The 18,548-nt window shown below is 38.6% G+C and overlaps 1 protein-coding gene across 1 annotated transcript; it reads left to right on the top strand.

Moving 5' to 3' along the window:
• Nucleotides 1–226: 226 nt before the first annotated feature.
• LOC131991989 (sorting nexin-18-like) lies at nucleotides 227–16,765 on the top strand. The gene is made up of 4 exons (XM_059357307.1): nucleotides 227–1,504; nucleotides 4,138–4,431; nucleotides 7,295–7,677; nucleotides 15,396–16,765. Exons 1-4 carry the CDS (start codon nucleotides 735–737, stop codon nucleotides 15,614–15,616), a joined length of 1,668 nt encoding a protein of 555 aa, XP_059213290.1. The 5' UTR covers nucleotides 227–734; the 3' UTR covers nucleotides 15,617–16,765.
• The last annotated feature ends 1,783 nt before the right edge of the window (nucleotides 16,766–18,548 follow it).

Genomic DNA, 18,548 nt, shown 5'->3' with positions numbered 1-18,548 from the left:
CTGTTCTATTCTAATGATAGAAATAGCCTTAATTGGTATATTATAAAAAGCGATTTGATATTAGTCATAGTCATAATTAAAGCCAGCTGGATGCCGCCTACAGATACATTTATATGATGATGCAGCTTTCAAAACGAGGTTATGTGAGTTTTTTTTTTTGTTTTTTTCCATGTCTGAATTCAGTGACTTGACTGAACTTGCAGCTGGCTCCACCCTCCGTTAGTCACTAGGCTACTACGTGTTCCGACTGGTGCTTTAACTTACAAGCATCTCGGGGAGAGGAGGAGAAAAAAAAGAAAAGAGAAGAGGACTTTCCCCCGGCTCTTATCTGGAGGAATAAAACAGCTCCAGCCGTCGAGAAGTTGTTCCTCTAACTTGAAACTCTTCTGGACATCTTCCCTCGGAGAGAAAACTACTTTCCTCCGTGTTCTCCGACTTGGATTAAGTTGTGCATGGAAACAAATGATATCTGAGAGGAGCGAAGGAGGAGGTGGGTGTCGGGTACTAAGCCTGTGTTTCTCTTCTTCTTGTTCTTTTATGCATGGAGCTCACAAACACATACAAACCTCTTTGATTCTGTCAAAACTGGACAAATAGAGTCTCCAACCAGAGTTTCTGTTGTTGCCAAAAGCGTGATCTAATCTCATTCAAGCTCCAGAGAGGCTTTTTTTAAAAGAGATTGATTGAAAAAAAACTCTTGCAGCAACAAAGGCAGGAAACAGACTTTTTAAATTATGGCGTTAAAGGCCAAAGTGTTGTACGACTTCCACTCGGAGAACCCCGGAGAGATCTCCATAAGTGAGAACGAGCTGGTGACCCTGTTCAGCGAGGAGGAGCTGGAGGGCTGGCTGGAGGGGGAGAACAGCAGGGGGGAGGCCGGCCTCTTCCCCGCCTCCTACGTGGAGATCCTCAAGGACCACATCACCTCCAGCACCAACAACAACGGGCTCTCCTCGCCCAAAACCAAAGCCCAGACCCCCTCCTACGCCTCCTCGGAGCCCCAGAGGGGCCTCGGGGCGGGGAGCGGCGGGAGCGCCGGCGGGAGCTTCCACACCAGTCAGGGCAGCGACGACGACTGGGACGACGACTGGGACGATGCGTCTCCTGCAGGAGACGCTCCTCAGGGTCTGGGCAGCTCGCCCCCCTTGTACCCGGTGACCACGTCGTTGCCGGGGCGACGGGAGAGCTCCCAGCAGCACCAGCAGCAGCAGCAGCAGCAGGCCAAGAGTTCTTCGGCCACGGTGGGGAGGAACCTCAACAGGTTCTCCACCTTCGTCAAGTCCGGGGGCGAGGCCTTCCTGCTGGGCGAGGCGTCCGCCTTCGTGAAGGACGGGGACCGGATCTGCGTGGTGATGGGGAAGCACGGGCCCGAGTGGCAGGAGGACCCGTACCCCTTCACCTGCACCATCGACGACCCCACCAAGCAGACCAAGTTCAAAGGCATGAAGAGCTACATGTCCTACGGCCTGACGCCCACACACACCAACATACAAGTCAACCGCAGGTACGGAACCTCTTCCTCCTCCTCTTCCTCCTCTAGAGCAGGAGGTCTCGACCTTTTTGAGTCAAGACCCCCAATTTAACATCATGTTGTCCAGTTGAGATCATACAAATTCAGTTGACATGACGAATTTTGGACAAATAATGAAGCAGACAACAACTAAAACATCTCTCTGTCTGTGCATTTATATATTTTTTTATATTTTATTGTTACTTTTAGTCTAAGTCCTTTGCTATAAGAAAAAAAGACACAAAATGACCAAAGAAAAACCACAAAATGACCAAAAAAAGACACAATATGACCAAAAAAAGACACAAAATGACCAAAAAAAAGACACAATATGACCAAAAAAGACACAAAATGACCAGAAAAGACACAAAATGACCAAAAAAAAGACACAAAATGACCCAAAAAAAGACATTAAATGACCAAAAAGACTAAAACACATTAACACATGAACACTTTAACACAGTGGAGACAGAGCTGACTTCCAGAATGATTTGGCGACCCCCAGAAATCATCTCGCGACCCCAATTGGGGTCCCGACCCCAAGGTTGAGAATAGCTTCTCTAGCTAACCTATTCATTTTGTGATAAAAGCACCAAATTTAGGCATAGCTAACCTAGTGTTTTGTAGCTTAGCAAGCTACTAAGCTAACTATTCAGCCAAGAAGTTAACTAAGTGGTTAGCTTAACAAGCTACTAAGCTAAATACCTAGCCAAGAAGTTAGCTTTGTAGTTAGCAAGCTACTTTGCTAAAAAATGGATATGGGTCATTTTTGACCCATGTTGTGCATTAGAAGAGTAGTTACACAAAAAGGGATTTTATTAAAAAATGAATAAAGGAAAACATAAAATTAGGATGTATGATGATCAAAAACAAACTAATTGAGGAAAACCTGGAATACTGAATGATGAAAATAATTTATTGCAAAGATAAAGAGGATAAAAACTCAAACATATCGGGTCACTTTAGACCCATGTTGTGCATCAAAGGGTTAAAAATGGCTGCCACGGCAACCAGGGTCTGAGTCCAATATCCAGTTTTGTTCCCAATATATTGATCAACACATCTGCCAAATTTGGTGCTTTTATCACAAAATGAACAACTGGTATGATATATTAAGCTCTGCCGCCCCACTACTCCTCTTCCTCCTCTTCCTCCTCTTATTCCCTCTCTGGGGTTTCCAGACTTTCTTCACCGGATCCCCCGGCCCACATACATTTAAAAATACATGTTTCATGTTGTGGCTTTTCCTGTGGCCACAATTGTTGCCACAAAATTGCAGAAACAGAGCTGACTGCCTGTGGCCTTTGGCCCTCTGGAGTCCTCAAGAATCTCCCCTTTCCTTTCTTAGATTCCCTCTGCACCTTTCACATTGTCTCCCTGTCAGTCGCTCTGTCATTTCAAACCAACACTTACTTCCTTACATTTCACTTTCCACTTGGGCCTGGTGCAAAAAAACACTCCTTATACACTTGCTCTCCCTGAATCTCCCCCTCTCACTCCACCAAGGTTATTATAGTTAACGAAATAACGAAAACTAGAATTGAAAACACATTTTCGTTAACTGAAATTAAAAAAAAAAAGTTTTTAAAAAAAACCTGTATATTGTGGTTACAAAACTAACTAAAACTAACAAAAATTATAGTGAAAATGTCCTTCGTTTTCGTCTTTGTCAACTTTTTTCCTCCGTAAACCTTTTTGGTTGATATGAAATCTACCCAACAAATACCCCATTACAAAAAAACTAAAACTAACTAATAAAAACTAAACTAAAACTAAGCATTTTCCAAAAAATAAAAACGAATTAAAACTAGCAAACTCACTCTAAAAACTCATTAAAACTAACTGAATTTGAAAACAAAAAATCACAACAAAATTAAAACTAAAACTAATGAAAAATCCCAAACTATTATAACCTTGGTAATAACTTGTTTCTCTGTAAGTTTTCCATGTGTCCCACGCTCTTGAACGCACCATTGAATGCACCACACCTGTGTCTGAAGTGCCGTGCTGTGAATGCGGCAGATATCCATCATAATATCCATCACTCCTTCCCAAAATAACCTCAATGCTAAACATATAGCGGCTAGTGTGCTAGCTAGCGTGGATATTGTGTTTTACTTCAAAAACAAAAGTATTATAGTTTACAGAAGGTCTACCTACCTATAGGCTACCTGGATTTATGAAATGTACTATATTCATAAATATGCTATTGCTACACTTAATAGCAAAAATTGCACTGGTCTGTTGGACTTGAACAAAAATAAACAATATGTTTGTTGCTTAAGTTTATGTATACAGCCATTATTCAATGGTATACTAAAAATCCATGTGAAAAAAATAACTTCTCACTGTTCTCAGGTCAAATATTTATATGTGATTAAAATGCGATTAATTTAGATTAATTAATTACAAAGCCTCTAATTAATTAGATTAATTTCTTTAATCGAGTCCCGGCCCTAAAAAAAATCACAACGAAATTAAAACTAAAACTAATGAAAAATCCAAAACTATTTTAAACTTGCACTGCATTTTACAGTTGTTTACCTCACTTCCTAATCTCCTTCTCTCCGGTTTTCCAAACCTTTCCCTCGTCTTACTCTTCCTCTTCCTCTTCCTCCGTCTTGCAGGTATAAGCACTTCGACTGGCTGTACGCTCGTCTGGTGGAGCGTTTCCCCGTCATCTCGGTGCCTCACCTGCCGGAGAAACAGGCCACGGGCCGGTTCGAGGAGGACTTCATCTCCAAGAGGAGGAAGGGTCTGATCTGGTGGATGAACCACATGACCAGCCACCCCGTTCTGGCTCGCTGCGACGTGTTCCAGCATTTCCTAACGTGCGGAGCGGACGAGAAGGCCTGGAAACAAGGAAAGAGGAAGGCAGAGAGGGACGAGCTGGTCGGGTCCAACTTCTTCCTCACAATCAGGTACGAGGCTGGGAAATGTTTTCATTTTCATTTATGCTTTATTTATGTTCTCGAGGAATCATTGAGGGCAACCCCTCATTTACAATGATGTCGAGAGTACAGAGAAAACACAAAACAGAAAACAGAGAAAACACAAAACAGAGTAGAGAGAAAACACAAAACAGAAAACAGAGAAAACAGAAAACACGAAACAGAGTACAGGGACTTAGCATTAAGTATTAATCACTAGAGCGTGTTGGGTAATTACTATGTGACCAGTTTAATAAAGTGCTGAGGTTTGGTGGCATGTCGCCTATTAATACTTTATAAATGAAGAGAAACCAATGCAGGTGGAGGAAACGGGCTTCAAAAAATAAACAGCAGACTTTTTTTGACAGATTTTGGAGCCAGAAGTGACCATATTTGGATGGAACAGTGGGGCTAAGTTATTGGTTAGCGCCAGCGCTAGCTAGTTAGCTTGGTTAGCAAGCAGTGAAAATAAACAGCCAACTTCTTAGAGCAGGGGTCTGCAACCTTTACTAACAAAAGAGCCATTGTTGGGGAAAAAAAGAGAAAAAATCTTTGAATCGAGCCACATTTTTTTTAGCCTTACAATGACGACAAAACAGCCTTAATTGAAGCCTAATTAGCCTACCAACATTACTAATAGGTCATCATGAACAGTTATTAATATGGTTATGTCAGAATGCAGTGAGGACACAAGTACAAATAAGAGGCTAGACTCCTTAGGAAGATCTTAGGAAAGCTAGACTGGCGAGGGAAACTCAAAACAACACTTGAAGTTGGCAAAATTTAGAGATTAAGGTGCCGGGCTGTAGACTTTCATAAGCTATGATGCACAATTTAGTTGACTAAAATGTTAAAAGAAAACTAGTACTGCCATTTATTAACCACACATTTTTACAATTGAAGAAAACACATTGATTGGAGATTTTTTGCCAACCAAAATTTTAGAATTAACTGTCATATACTAAAATCACACTTTGAAACAGTCAACGTTCTACACCTTATCCTAAAGAAGTCCCTCTTTTGTTGTATATTTTACTTTAATGAGGTAATAATTTACTAAATTAACTTCATGCTGTTTTGTAGGAGACTTGAAACTAACAACTGAGACCATAAACGTGTCAGGAAAATGTTTACTGAAGTAAGAAAATCAATCAGAATAAGGGTAATTTTCTCATAGACTTCTATACAGTTAGACTAGGTTTAAGGCACTTAAATGCATTGGCTTCACTTCTCAGGCCTGAAGGTTGCAGCAATAAGAGCAGCAGGGTCACGTACCAGAATGCATTGCTGCAACAATACAGATAAGGTTTCCAATAAGGCTCTATGGCCCTGACCTTTTTTACTTAATAAAATATTGATGTTTCTGTTTGTCCAGCCGTTTTATAGCGGTTTAATCTACCAGTGGAGAATATTTACCCTTTAGTAGGTCACTCTTATCAGTTTCACTCAGCTGGAAACTGAAAGCTTTCATCATAGGGAGGGGCTGATAGAGAGCGTGAGATAAGAAGACCAGAGGGAGGATATTAAAAGATGATGTAATGCCTCAATAAAAATGACTTTTCAAAATAAAGTCCCGAGATTAGGGTTGTCAAAAGTATCGATACTCAAAAAAGTATCGATACTAAAACGTTGTATCCGGATATGATACTCATTTTCAAAAGTATCGAGTATCTGAAGCTTGTTATCATAGTTGCAGTTTCTTTTTGCACAACTGTTTTTTATTATAAATATTTAACCTGTGGTTCTGTTCATTTTTTTATAATTTTTTTAAATAATTTTTTTAATTATTAATTTAAACAAAACACAACATAAGTCACCAATGGACAAACACAATAAAAAAGAAAAAAAAAAGAAAGAAAAAGAACGACAACAACAAAATCACAAAACCAACCTAAATAAATAAAACAACAATAATAAATAAGAACTTTTACACATTAAATAACATTAAAACTAAAACTAGACACAAACAAACATCAAACATAATTACCACATAAAACATACAGTATATCAGTAAACTTAATAACCTAAGAGAAAATATTCTGTTCTGTTAATTTTTACATGTTGCATTTTTCTTGTTCATAAAAATATTTCTGTTAAATTTTGGGGTCTTTGTTTTTAAATTATGACAAAAAGACAAAATTATGACAAAAGACACAAATTATGACAAAAGACAAAATTATGACAAAAAAGACACAAATTATGACAAAAAATACAAAATTATGACAAAAAAGACAAAATTATGACAAAAAAACACAAATTATTACAAAAAGACAAAATTATGACAAAAGAAACAAATTATGACCAAAAGACACAAATTATGACCAAAAGACACAAATTATGACAAAATTATCACAAAAAAACACAAATTATGACAATAAAAAGTCACAAATTATGACAAAAAAGACACAAATTATGAGAAAAAAGACAAAATTATGACCAAAAAGACACAAATTATGACAATAAAAAGTCACAAATTATGACAAAAAAGACACAAATTATGACAAAAAAGACAAAATTATGACAAAAAAGACAAAATCATGACAAAAGACAAAATTATGACAAAAAAACACAAAAAAAAGACAGAATTATGACAAAAAAGACAAAAGTATGACAAAAAAGAAAATTATGACAAAAAAGACACAAAATTATGACAAAAGGCAAAATTATGACAAAAAAACACAAATTATGACAAAAAAGACACAAAATTATGACATGGGGTCTTTGTTTTTATCCTTGTAGTATCTAAAATGGTATCGAGTATTGAATATTTTCCTGAGTATCGGTATCGAGTTGAAAATCTTAGTATGGTGACGACCCTAGCCGAGTCTAAAATGTCTTAAATGATTTTCTCCAGCACGCCTGCGGTGCCGTTGGACCTGCAGGAAGTGGAGAGCAAGATAGAAGGCTTCAAGACCTTCACCAAGAGGATGGACGAGAACATCGTGGTGGTCAACGCCACCATCAACGAGTTCGCTCGCAAGCAGATGGCGGGTTTCAAGAAGGAGTACCAGAAGGTGGGCCAGGCCTTCAGCATCCTGGGGCAGGCCTTCGAGCTGGACCAGCAGGTCTACTCCGCGGGCCTGAACAAGGCCATCGCCTACACCGGAGAGGCCTACGAGGCGGTGGGGGAGTACTTCGCGGAGCAGCCCAGACAGGACCTGGCGCCCATCTCTGACCTGCTGGACCTCTACAGAGGACACCTGGCCAACTTCCCCGACATCATCCATGTGCAGAAAGGTGGGGCGCTTAAATCAGAACCACACTGTTGTTCGCCAAATAGCTTAACAATGGGAAAACAATGGGCTTATTTATATTCACTCTCAGAATTATTCACCTTTGGTGCACAACATGGTCTAAAGTGACCCGATATGTAGGAGTTTTTATGGTCTACATCTTTGAAATAAATTATTTTCATCATTCAGTATTCCAGGTTTTCCTAAATTAGCTTGTTTTGGATCATCATACATCCTAATTTTATGTTTTCCTTTATTATTTTTTTAATAAAATCCCTTTTTGTGTCACTACCCATTAATAAACATGGGTCAAAAATGACCCATATCCGTTTTTTAGCTAACTAGCTTGCTAAGCTAACTACTTAGCTAACTTCTTGGCTAAGTATTTAGCTAACTATCTTGCTAAGCTAACTACTTAGCTAACTTCTTGGCTAAGTATTTAGCTAACTAGCTTGCTAAGCTAACTACTTAGCTAACTTCTTGGCTAAGTATTTAGCTAACTATCTTGCTAAGCTAACTACTTAGCTAACTTCTTGGCTAAGTATTTAGCTAAGTATCTTGCTAAGCTAATTACTTAGTAAACTTCTTGGCTAAGTATTTAGCTAAGGAACCTACTAAGCTAACTACTTAGCTTACTTCTTGGCTAAGTATTTAGCTAAATAGCTGGCTAAGCTAGCTACTTAGCTAACTTCTTGGCAAAGTATATAGCTAAGTATCTTGCTAAGGTAACTACTTAGCTAACTTCTTGGCTAAGTATTTAGCTAAGTATCTTGCTAAGCTAACTACTTAGCTAACTTGTTGGCTAAGTAGCTGGCTAAGCTAACTACTTGGCTAAGTAGTTAGCTATGTAATAATACAAAAACGTTTTTTCTTCATAAAGTATGAGAAGCAAAATGGAAATAATGATCTTTTGTTATCAAAAACAAGATATTTAAAGAATACTTAGAATATTCAATCATAAAATAAGTTGATATCAAAAGATAGAGCACAGAAACACACAGCAGCATTAAATAACACGGGGAATGAATGAGGATAATTTTTGGCCCATGTTGTGCATTAGAAGGGAGGTAAATGTGTTGTGCATGAAATTAAACAGACTCCATTCAGTCCTTTGATGTGGGATTCAAATGCAAAACATGTCATAACCTGGGGCGGGGAAGGAAATTGTGCAGAATTATGTGAAAATAGTCACTGATAAAAAATCCATTAAACCTCCCTAAGCAGATGTTGTCTATGCAGATGCAAGACCAAGCATATGTCTGTTCACAGGGAGGTCAAAGGTCAAGGGTTAGCATCAAATGGAGCTGATAGGGACTCAGTGGTCTGGATTCTTGCTCATAGATGCCTCTGCAGGGTGGAGGGCCGGCTGGCTGGCAGGCTGTGTAATCTCTTTTGAAACCAAAGAAAGAGATTTATTTATTGTTTTTTTGATTGGAGAATAATTAATGAAGTTTCCAGAAGTCACCCGGCCAGCATCGTGTATTAATCATGTCACTAGAAGGAGAGATAATACACAGAAACCTAGACTCTGCCTGCTTCAACATCTGTTTTCGTTTACTGAATTGTCAATCTGGGTCGAAAACTGAAACCCACAGCTAGTCCATTGTAAAACTCTGGGTACTGTGAGAGCCTGTACTAGCTCACAGGAAAACACAGGAAAACACACACACACTCACACAGACGTGTACAAAGGACTCGTAGAGGAGTTAGCTTGTTAGTTCCCTGCAGGTTGGGAGGAGGGAGTTGCTCCTGGCACGCAAAGTCCTGACGTCTGCCAAACCTAGAGGCTGTTTCTATCGTCCGCTGAGCTCTGTTCTCTCACACAATCGCAGCTCGCAACTATGGAAACAGTCTGAATCCCAATAGTTCCTGTGACTGACACCAGTTCACCTCCTTTCTGATTGACGGGTAGCATGTTGTTCTCTATCTCCCAAAGAGACTTCTTAGAGTGTGTTGTTGTACAACTTTATGCTGATTCAGGATGCAAATTTTGGCTTGGAGAAAACAAGCTGAAAAAAAATAAACAGCAGACTTTTTTGACAGATTTTGGAGCCAGAAGTGACCATATTTGTATGACACAGTGGGGCTAAGTTATTGGTTAGTGCCAGCGCTAGCTTGGTTAGCATGCGGTGAAAATAAACATCCAACTTCTTAGAGTGTGTTGTAGCACAACCTTATGCTGACAAGATATTTTTTGGCAACCAAAATTTTAGAATTAACTGTCATGTACTAAAATCACACCTTGAAAGGGTCAACGTTCTACACCTTATCCTAAATAAGTCCTTCTTTTATTGTATATTTTTACTTTAATGGGGCAATAATTTACTAAATTAACTTCATGCTGTTTTGTAGAAGATTTGGAACTAACAATTGAGACCATAAACGTGTAAAGAAAATGTTTACTGAAGTAAGAAATCAATCAGAATAAGGGTAATTTTCTCATAGACTTCTATGAGCTGCGGCTCGTTAAGAACGAGTCGAATCGGCACAGTCCTCCAGCAGCAGTCTTTCCCAGCTGCGGAGCCGGAGGGGATGTTAACCCCTTAGCGTCCAGTCTGCAAATTGCTAAAAGGGCTAACAGTTAGCTCTGTAGCATTACAGTGTGTATGTGCTAACAGGCTAACAGTTAGCTCTGTAGCAGTACAGTGTGTATGTGCTAACAGGCTAACAGTTAGCTCTGTAGCAGTACAGTGTGTATGTGCTAACAGGCTAACAGTTAGCTCTGTAGCAGTACAGTGTGTATGTGCTAACAGGCTAACAGTTAGCTCTGTAGCAGTACAGTGTGTATGTGCTAACAGGCTAACAGTTAGCTCTGTAGCAGTACAGTGTGTATGTGCTGCTGCTGCAGGACGTGTTCACTTAGCGATCTCTGTTTGTTTACAACAAGCACCAGACACCCGGTTAATTCACGATCACTATGTTAATGATCAGTGGAGACGCTGTGCATAATTAGCCATGCTGGTTTGTTTATGATCAGCTGCTGACGTTGTGCACAGTTAGCGTCGGCGGCCACAGTTCCTTCCCCCGTGTTTTCACGGTCGAAACTGTCGCTAAGCAACTACGCGACGGTCGAAAACCTCCAGTCTCTAAATCCCTCTGGGGCCTTTTTGTAATGGAGACACGCAGAGTGAGCGGAAAAAAAGTACCACCATTATATTAAAATGTCTTTGTTGTGTCCTGCTAACTATTTGCTACTTTGCCCCCAACAATTTCCACTCACACTGCTCTGTTTGTCCGTATGCAGCTATTAGAAAATGGAGAAAATGAATGCAGAGTATGAACAGAAGGCTCCATCCTTATACGTATCTACTACTGAGTATAAATTAACTTTGATGAAGAGGAAAGGCAAGCTAATCCTCCAAGCTGACATGTCTCTTGTGTCCATACTTCAGACATGAGCGTCTTGTTGCATAGTTTTTCCAGGATCCTTGAAGTTGCCCAACGCCCAGTCATGACTCAGAATGTTTAGCGTGAGTAAACTTTTAGAGGGGAAGTAGTTTGGATCCAAGAAATAGATGAAGAGGAACTCTGAGAAAGGCTTCAACATGGCAACATGTGGAGGAAATGATGATCTAGCATGCAGCCTGGCACAGATCTCCTTCATGACCTCACTGACCGACATGTCTCTCTAGACCAGTAGTTCTCCACCTTTTAGAGTCTCGACCCCCAATCTAACATCATGTTGTCTCAGTAAACAGAATCTCACTGTTCAGATCAGTTGATACGACGAATTTTGGACAAATAATGAAGCAGACAACAACTAAAACATCTCTCTGTCTGTGCATTTATATATTTTTTATATTTTATTGTTACTTTTAATCTAAGTGCTTTGCTATCAGTTTAAAGGTCCATTCTGACCTCCTGAGTGTGTAACAGTCAGCTTCAAGCCAGAGACTCCTTGGAAAGTAACAACTTGATACTTTGGGATTTGTCAGAAAAGACACAAAATGACACAAAAAAGAATCAAATTGACCACAAAATGACACAAAATGATCAAAAAAGGCACAAAATGACCAAAAAAGAAACAAAATTACCAAAAAAGACACAAAACTACCAAAAACGGAAACAAAATAACCAAAAAAAAACACAAATTGACCACAAAATGATAAAAAAAAGACACAAAATGACTAAGAAAGACACAAAATTACCAAAAACGGAAACAAAATAACCCAAAAAAAGACACAAAATGACCAAAAAAAGACACAAAATGACTAAAAAAGACACAGAATGACTAAAAAGAGACACAAAATGACTAAAAAAAGACACAAAATGACTGAAAAAAGACACAAAATAAGAAGACAGAATGACCAAAAAACACAAAAGACACAAAATGATTAAAAAAAAAAACCAAAATGACCAAAAAAAGACATTTAATGACCAAAAAGACTAAAACACTTTAACACAGTGGAGACAGAGCTGACTTTCAGAATGATCTGGCGACCCCCAGAAATCATCTCTAGACCCCAATTAGGGTCCCGACCCCCAGGTTGAGAATAGCAGCTCTAACACACCAATCATACCTGCACAAGTTCACTAACGAAGTGGAACTAACGTGGACTTTGCTCTGCTGGCTGCCGAGGAGATTACAGAGCTGTAATCTGAACTCTTGGACTGTTTCTGCTGGGAAACTTGTTCAGTCTCTAACTTTCTGAACCCCCCCCCCCCCCACACACACACACACACACATAAACACACACCCCTCCCTCCCCTCCTCTTCTTCTCCTTCCTCCTTCTCTTCAACCCTGCTGTATCACCGGGAGGAAGGAGGAAAGAGGGAGAAGAAAAGGAGGAGGAGGGGAAACTAATCCTGAGACTGCTCCATTTTACATTCCTGCAGTCCCAGGGCAACACAGGACCAGAGGCCAGGAATCTGCTGCATTCACACACACACACACACACACACACACACACACACACACACACACACACACACACAATACATACATGATACTGTACTGTACGTTGACATGTAGGTCAACGAGGCGGTGAATCTGAACCCATTTAGGCCTAAAACGCCTGTAAAACTGCCTGTAGAACCTCTGATTGGTGATTTTAAATTAACCCCCTAAAACCTGAAGTTTTTCTGTAAATTCAACAGAAGTGTCAACTCTTCCTACTAAATAATAGATTTTTCAGCCTCTGTAGCAGATAGAAATGAAATTCAAATTATATCTGAGCTCCCTCCGCTATAGTCGTCTTCCACCATGATTTATAAGTTCTGGAAAAGTCCCATGATGCATTGAGACACTCCCACATGTATTCTCATTTTGTGTCTTTTTTTGTCATTTTGTGTCTTTTTGTGTCTTTTTTTTAGTAATTTTGTGTCTTTTTTGATCATTTTGTGTCTTTTTTTGGTAATTTTGTGTCTTTTTTTAGTCATTTTGTGTCTCATTTTAGTAATTTTGTGTCTTTTTGATCATTTTGTGTCTTTTTTTGGTAATTTTGTGCCTTTTTTAGTCATTCTGTTTCTTTTTGTGTCTTTTTTTAGTAATTTTGTGCCTTTTTTTAGTCATTTTGTGTCTTTTTGCATCTTTTTTTAGTCATTCTGTTTTTTTGTGTGTTTTTTGGTAATTTTGTGTCTTTTTTAGTCAATTGCGTCTCTTTGCATCTTTTTTTATTCATTTTGTGTCTATTTGTGTCTTTTTTGTCTTTTTGTGTCTTTTTTAAGTCATTTTGTGTCTTTTTGAGTCTTTTTTTTTAGTCATTTTGTGTCTTTTTTGTCTTTTTGTCTCTTTTTTGGTAATTTTATGTCTTTTTTTGGTTATTTTGTGTCTTTTTTTGGTTATATTGTGTCTTTTTGCATCTTTTTTTTATTCATTTTGTGTCTATTTGTGTCTTTTTTGGGTCATTTTGTGTCTTTTTTTGGTCAAACGTGAAACCTCTAGTCAGGTTGGTTTTCTTTGTATGTTAACTCAAAGGAAGCTAATTAAAGCTTCATCTTCTCACTGCTGCAAACGTTTTTCACTCAATTAGGATCCTTCACCAGATTGACTGTTATGGAAACTGTGAGTAAAGCAGCCGTCTCTGGTTAAAGATAGTTATTTCACAACAATGTGAATGTTAAAGTGCAGACTTTGCATTGTGAGGTTGAGCTCACTGTGTTACTCAGCAGACTGAAGAGTCCTGAGACAGCAGCGGTTGATTACTCAGTCTGAGCTTCGTTCTCATGAACTACAGGTCACAGTGATTCACTTTGTTAAACTCATAAAGTTGCTCATCAATTAGCTTGTTCACTGCAAAAAATGTTAGTCTAAAAACCAGATCAAACAGTAAATCTGAGGGAAATGATCTTGCTGTATGGACAGATAATTTACCTTGACAAAATGTATTAAATTAAGATCTAGAATCTAGAAATAAGCATGTCTACAGATGCATTTAGAAGGCTTAAAATAAGCCGAAAATGCTGGTTTTAAGATCAGCTTACATGAAAAGTAATTTTACAGCCCAAAAATAAGTGAAATATAATAAACATAAGCATGAAATAAGTCTAAATGCTGGTTTTAAAATGAGATTACTTAAAAATGTAACCTTTTACAGCCTCAAAATACACTAAATATTAGCAATTACATATTTTGTTTTCTTACTTTTAGCAAATTAAGATGAAGATTATGAAATATATATATATCTAGAGAAAAAAATACTATGACTAATGACTAAGCTAAAAAGGTGTTTAGTCTAAAAACCAGATCAAACAGTAAATCTGAGGGAAATGATCTTGCTGCATGGACAGATAATTTACCTTGACAAGATTTATGAAATTAAGATTATTAAATCTAGAAATAAGCATGTTGAACACTTAAAATAAGAAATTAACTCTTTAAACAAAAAAAGACTGCTGTCGTGAGAACAACATGCAGGAGCCCAAAAACGATGACACTGCTTTTTGTGAGATTCTGTGAAAGCAGAAACGATGATGTCATATCCTGTGACATTTCTATGAGTTCCCTTGACGTGCATGTGGTTTTGTTTTGGGTCCAAGCTTGCGTCATTATGAGCCATTAAGTACAAATAAGCACAAATTTCTCATGAAATCATGCTGAACTGAGACACATTAATATTTAGTCACATATTACTAAAGTTTAAGGTCCCATATTGTAATATGTGATTTTCATGTCTTTAAAAAAAAAAATACACACATACACACTGTACTGCTACAGAGCTAACTGTTAGCCTGTTAGCACATACACACTGTACTGCTACAGAGCTAACTGTTAGCCTGTTAGCACATACACACTGTACTGCTACAGAGCTAACTGTTAGCCTGTTAGCACATACACACTGTACTGCTACAGAGCTAACTGTTAGCAATTTGCAGACTGGACGCAAAGGGGTTAACATCCCCTTTGGCTCTGCAGCTGGGAGAGACTGCTGCAGGAGGACTGGGCTGCTTTGACTCGTTCTTACTCTTCTTAACGAGCCTCCGGCACCAGAAAAAGTCTCTGGATTTGTCTCCAGTTGCTTTCTTGAAAAATAGTCGCTGGAGGGTCTGAAAATAATTATTGGTAAAAAGTGTATTACATTATCGGGAATGTATTACATTATCAGGTTCTAAAAGCACTTTATCCAAAATTCAAGCACTTTTCAAACCTTGAGAACACAACATTAAAATAATTTTCAAGGGTTTCAAGCACCTGTACGAGCCCTGGTTCTCTCTTTATTTCATCTTTTATACTCTATAAACCTGCCCAACTGTCTCACTCTTCTCCTCCCTGTCTCCTCCAGGTGCTCTGACGAAGGTGAAAGACTGTCCGAAGCAGGAAGGCGAGCTCCACGACCGCTGCAACATCATTTCCTGCGCCACGCTGGCCGAGATCCAGCACTTCCACCGCACACGCGTACGGGACTTCCGCTCCCAGATGCAGCACCACCTCCGGGAGCAGATCGGCTTCTTCAAGAAGATCACCGCCAAGCTGGAGGACGCCCTGCAGCAGTACGACGAGTAGATGACCGGTGGAAAGAAAAGAGACGGAGAGATCAGAGAAGCTGGACTACACAAGGCCTCGAGGAAATCAAAAAAGGGGGAAAAAAACGGAAATGATTGATGGCTTCTTCCTCCTTCTTCAGTAATAAAGAACATCTTATCATCCTTTAAGAGAGAAAACTTTCTTTTTTAAGTGGTGGATCGTGGTCTTTGTACAAGCATTGAAATTGAAAGAAATAAACCACTCTTTAAATAAAAAAAACAGGCCATTGGACTGTGGAATGACAGCTTGTTGGATTATCTGGACGCTCTGATGAATGTAACAGTAAGAGGGGTTTTGCTGACGCTCCAGGCACATCTTGCAACTCAGCAGGACTGCAACAGATATTAAAAACAGCTGCTCTCAAAGTGCCGGGGCTGCCTCTCGCTCCATTTCCCGGTTTTCAGGGTCACGTGATCTCCTCTCCACGCCTCCTCCACTTCATGGAAACCCTCCGTCCGGTCCCGGGACACGGAAACTCAACACGAAACTCCCCAAAATCACTTTAACTGGATGTTTTCAATAGACTTCATGAGTTTAATCATTTGGCCAAACATCCGTTTTCCTCCGCTTATCCTGGGGCCGGGGCCGGGTCGCGGGGGCTGCAGGCTAAGCAGAGCATTCCAGATGTTAATCATTTGTGTTGTCTCTATATTATGTGTCTGTTTTTACTTGAATGACCTGTTCAGTATTGCTTGTTGGGACATGACAGTATGAAAGTGATTGTTTGTGACTGTGGAAAGACAAAAAGTTTGCGAAATCGTCTCCGTTGAATGAGTTTATAGTCGTTGGATTTCACTGCAGATTGAAATTTGACCTATTTCTGGTGTCTAACATCTCTCACAATTTGGATGCTATCACATCTTTACTAGCAATATTATAATTTGATGCCTGTGTTGTTCTGTATTTTAGTGTATGTGCTGCCAGACCTTAAATAATAATTGATTTCTCTTTTTTTTGCTGCTGCACACTGTAAAAAAAGGGTGTATAAAAACCAGATAAAACAGTAAATCTGAGGGAAATGATCTTGCTGCATGGACAGATAATTTACCTTGACAAGATTTATTAAATTAAGATTATTAAATCTAGAAATAAGCATGTTGAACACTTAAAATAAGAAATTAACTCTTAAAACAAGATAAATTAAAGAAAATAGTCAGAAAAACAGGAAGAAAATTACTTTGAAAAACAGAAAAAATACTTTAAAAAAAAACTGGGAAAAAATTACTTTGAAAAACAGAAAAAAATAATCAGAAAAACAGGAAAAATGTCCTTAAAATAATAAATTAACTCTTAAAACAAGATAAATATAAGAAAATAGTCAGAAAAACTGAAAAAATTACTTCAAAAAACAGAAAAAATTTATCAGAAAAACAGGAAAAATGTCCTTAAAATAAGAAATTAACTCTTAAAACAAGATAAATTAAAGCTGCCAGCAGCGATGAACTGGCCTGAGCAGCTTTCAACATGCTTATTTCTAGATTTAATAATCTGAATTTAACAAATCTTGATAGATTAACATGGAAAACACTCAAATATTCATAATTATTTAGAAATGTATGGGGGAAAATAGGAAAAAATCTGAGATTAAAGTGGTAAATTTACATCGAAAATACTTTTCAGTTTTCAAAACAATTATGAATATTCTGAGGGAAAGATTAAAAAAACTTTACATTTAGAAGTCTTAGATAATTTATCTTGTTTTAAGAGTTAATTTCTTATTTTAAGCGTTCAACATGCTTATTTCTAGATTTAATAATCTTAATTTAATAAATCTTGTCAAGGTAAATTATCTGTCCATGCAGCAAGATCATTTCCCTCAGATTTACTGTTTGATCTGTTTTTTTTTTTTTTTGCAGTGTATTTCTTTGCGAGCTGCAGGTTTTGGGTTAATAAAACCTGAAGTCCACATCTGTTTTCCTGCTTTCCCTCAATGGAGGGAGGTCAGAGGTCAGGCTCAGGGTAAAGACACTTGGATGCTTCCTGAGCGTTAAAGCTTTGAACCCAGCTCTCCCAGTTAAAGCCACTATATGTCGGCTTTTTATGTGTAATAGCATGTTTCAAATTCCTCTGATGGCAAAGTTTTGTTTTATTGCAAAAAGACAATCTCTGTGAAAATCGTGTTTTTTTCTCACCTTATTCTGTCTGTTTTCACACAACCACATTTCAGATAATACTGGTTCTAATGATGCTAAGCTAACGTGCTAATCTAAAAAACATTCCTGTCAAACCGATCACTAACCAAAATAAGCTCTTAGATCTGTTTATTTTAAGTCCCCAGCTGTTCACAGTGTTTTGACCAAGCTGCAGTTCCTCAAATGACCACTTGAGGCTGGCTTCAAAAGCGAGCCGATCCCCATAGACCCCCTATGTTAAAATTTCTAACTTTACAGCAAAAATTAACATTTTTTACAGCCTGGTACAAAAACATTTTTAGTCTCTATAGATCAAGTTATGCATAATTAATGGTATTACAGCTTGAAATGAGAGGTGGGTGATGTCAGAAGTGCATTTGCCCCTAAAAAAATGTTTATTTAACTGGAAACGTGGTGCCTTGAACACGCTGTTGCACATGCAAGAGCACTACTTTTTTAATATGTATTTTTACAAACACAATAGGGCTGTTTCCACTACCGGGCAATACCCAGAATGAGGCGGGTCTCACTTGTCGAAATCCGGCAAAGCAGTGTTGCCAACTTAGCGACTTTGTTGCTATAATTAGCAACTTTTTGGCTCTTCTTAACAAGCTGAGGGGGCCGGCAGCTCGTTAAGAGGAGAAAGAACGAGTTGAAGCGGCACATTTCCCAACTGCAGAGCCAGAGGGGATGTTAACCCCTTAGCGTCCAGTCTGCAAATTGCTAAGAGGCTAACAGTTAGCTCTGTAGCAGTACAGTGTATGTGCTAACAGGCTAAC

Source organism: Centropristis striata, chromosome 19 (assembly GCF_030273125.1).
Source record: "Centropristis striata isolate RG_2023a ecotype Rhode Island chromosome 19, C.striata_1.0, whole genome shotgun sequence".
NCBI lineage: Eukaryota > Metazoa > Chordata > Actinopteri > Perciformes > Serranidae > Centropristis > Centropristis striata.
This window is presented reverse-complemented; position numbering and strand designations above follow the sequence as displayed.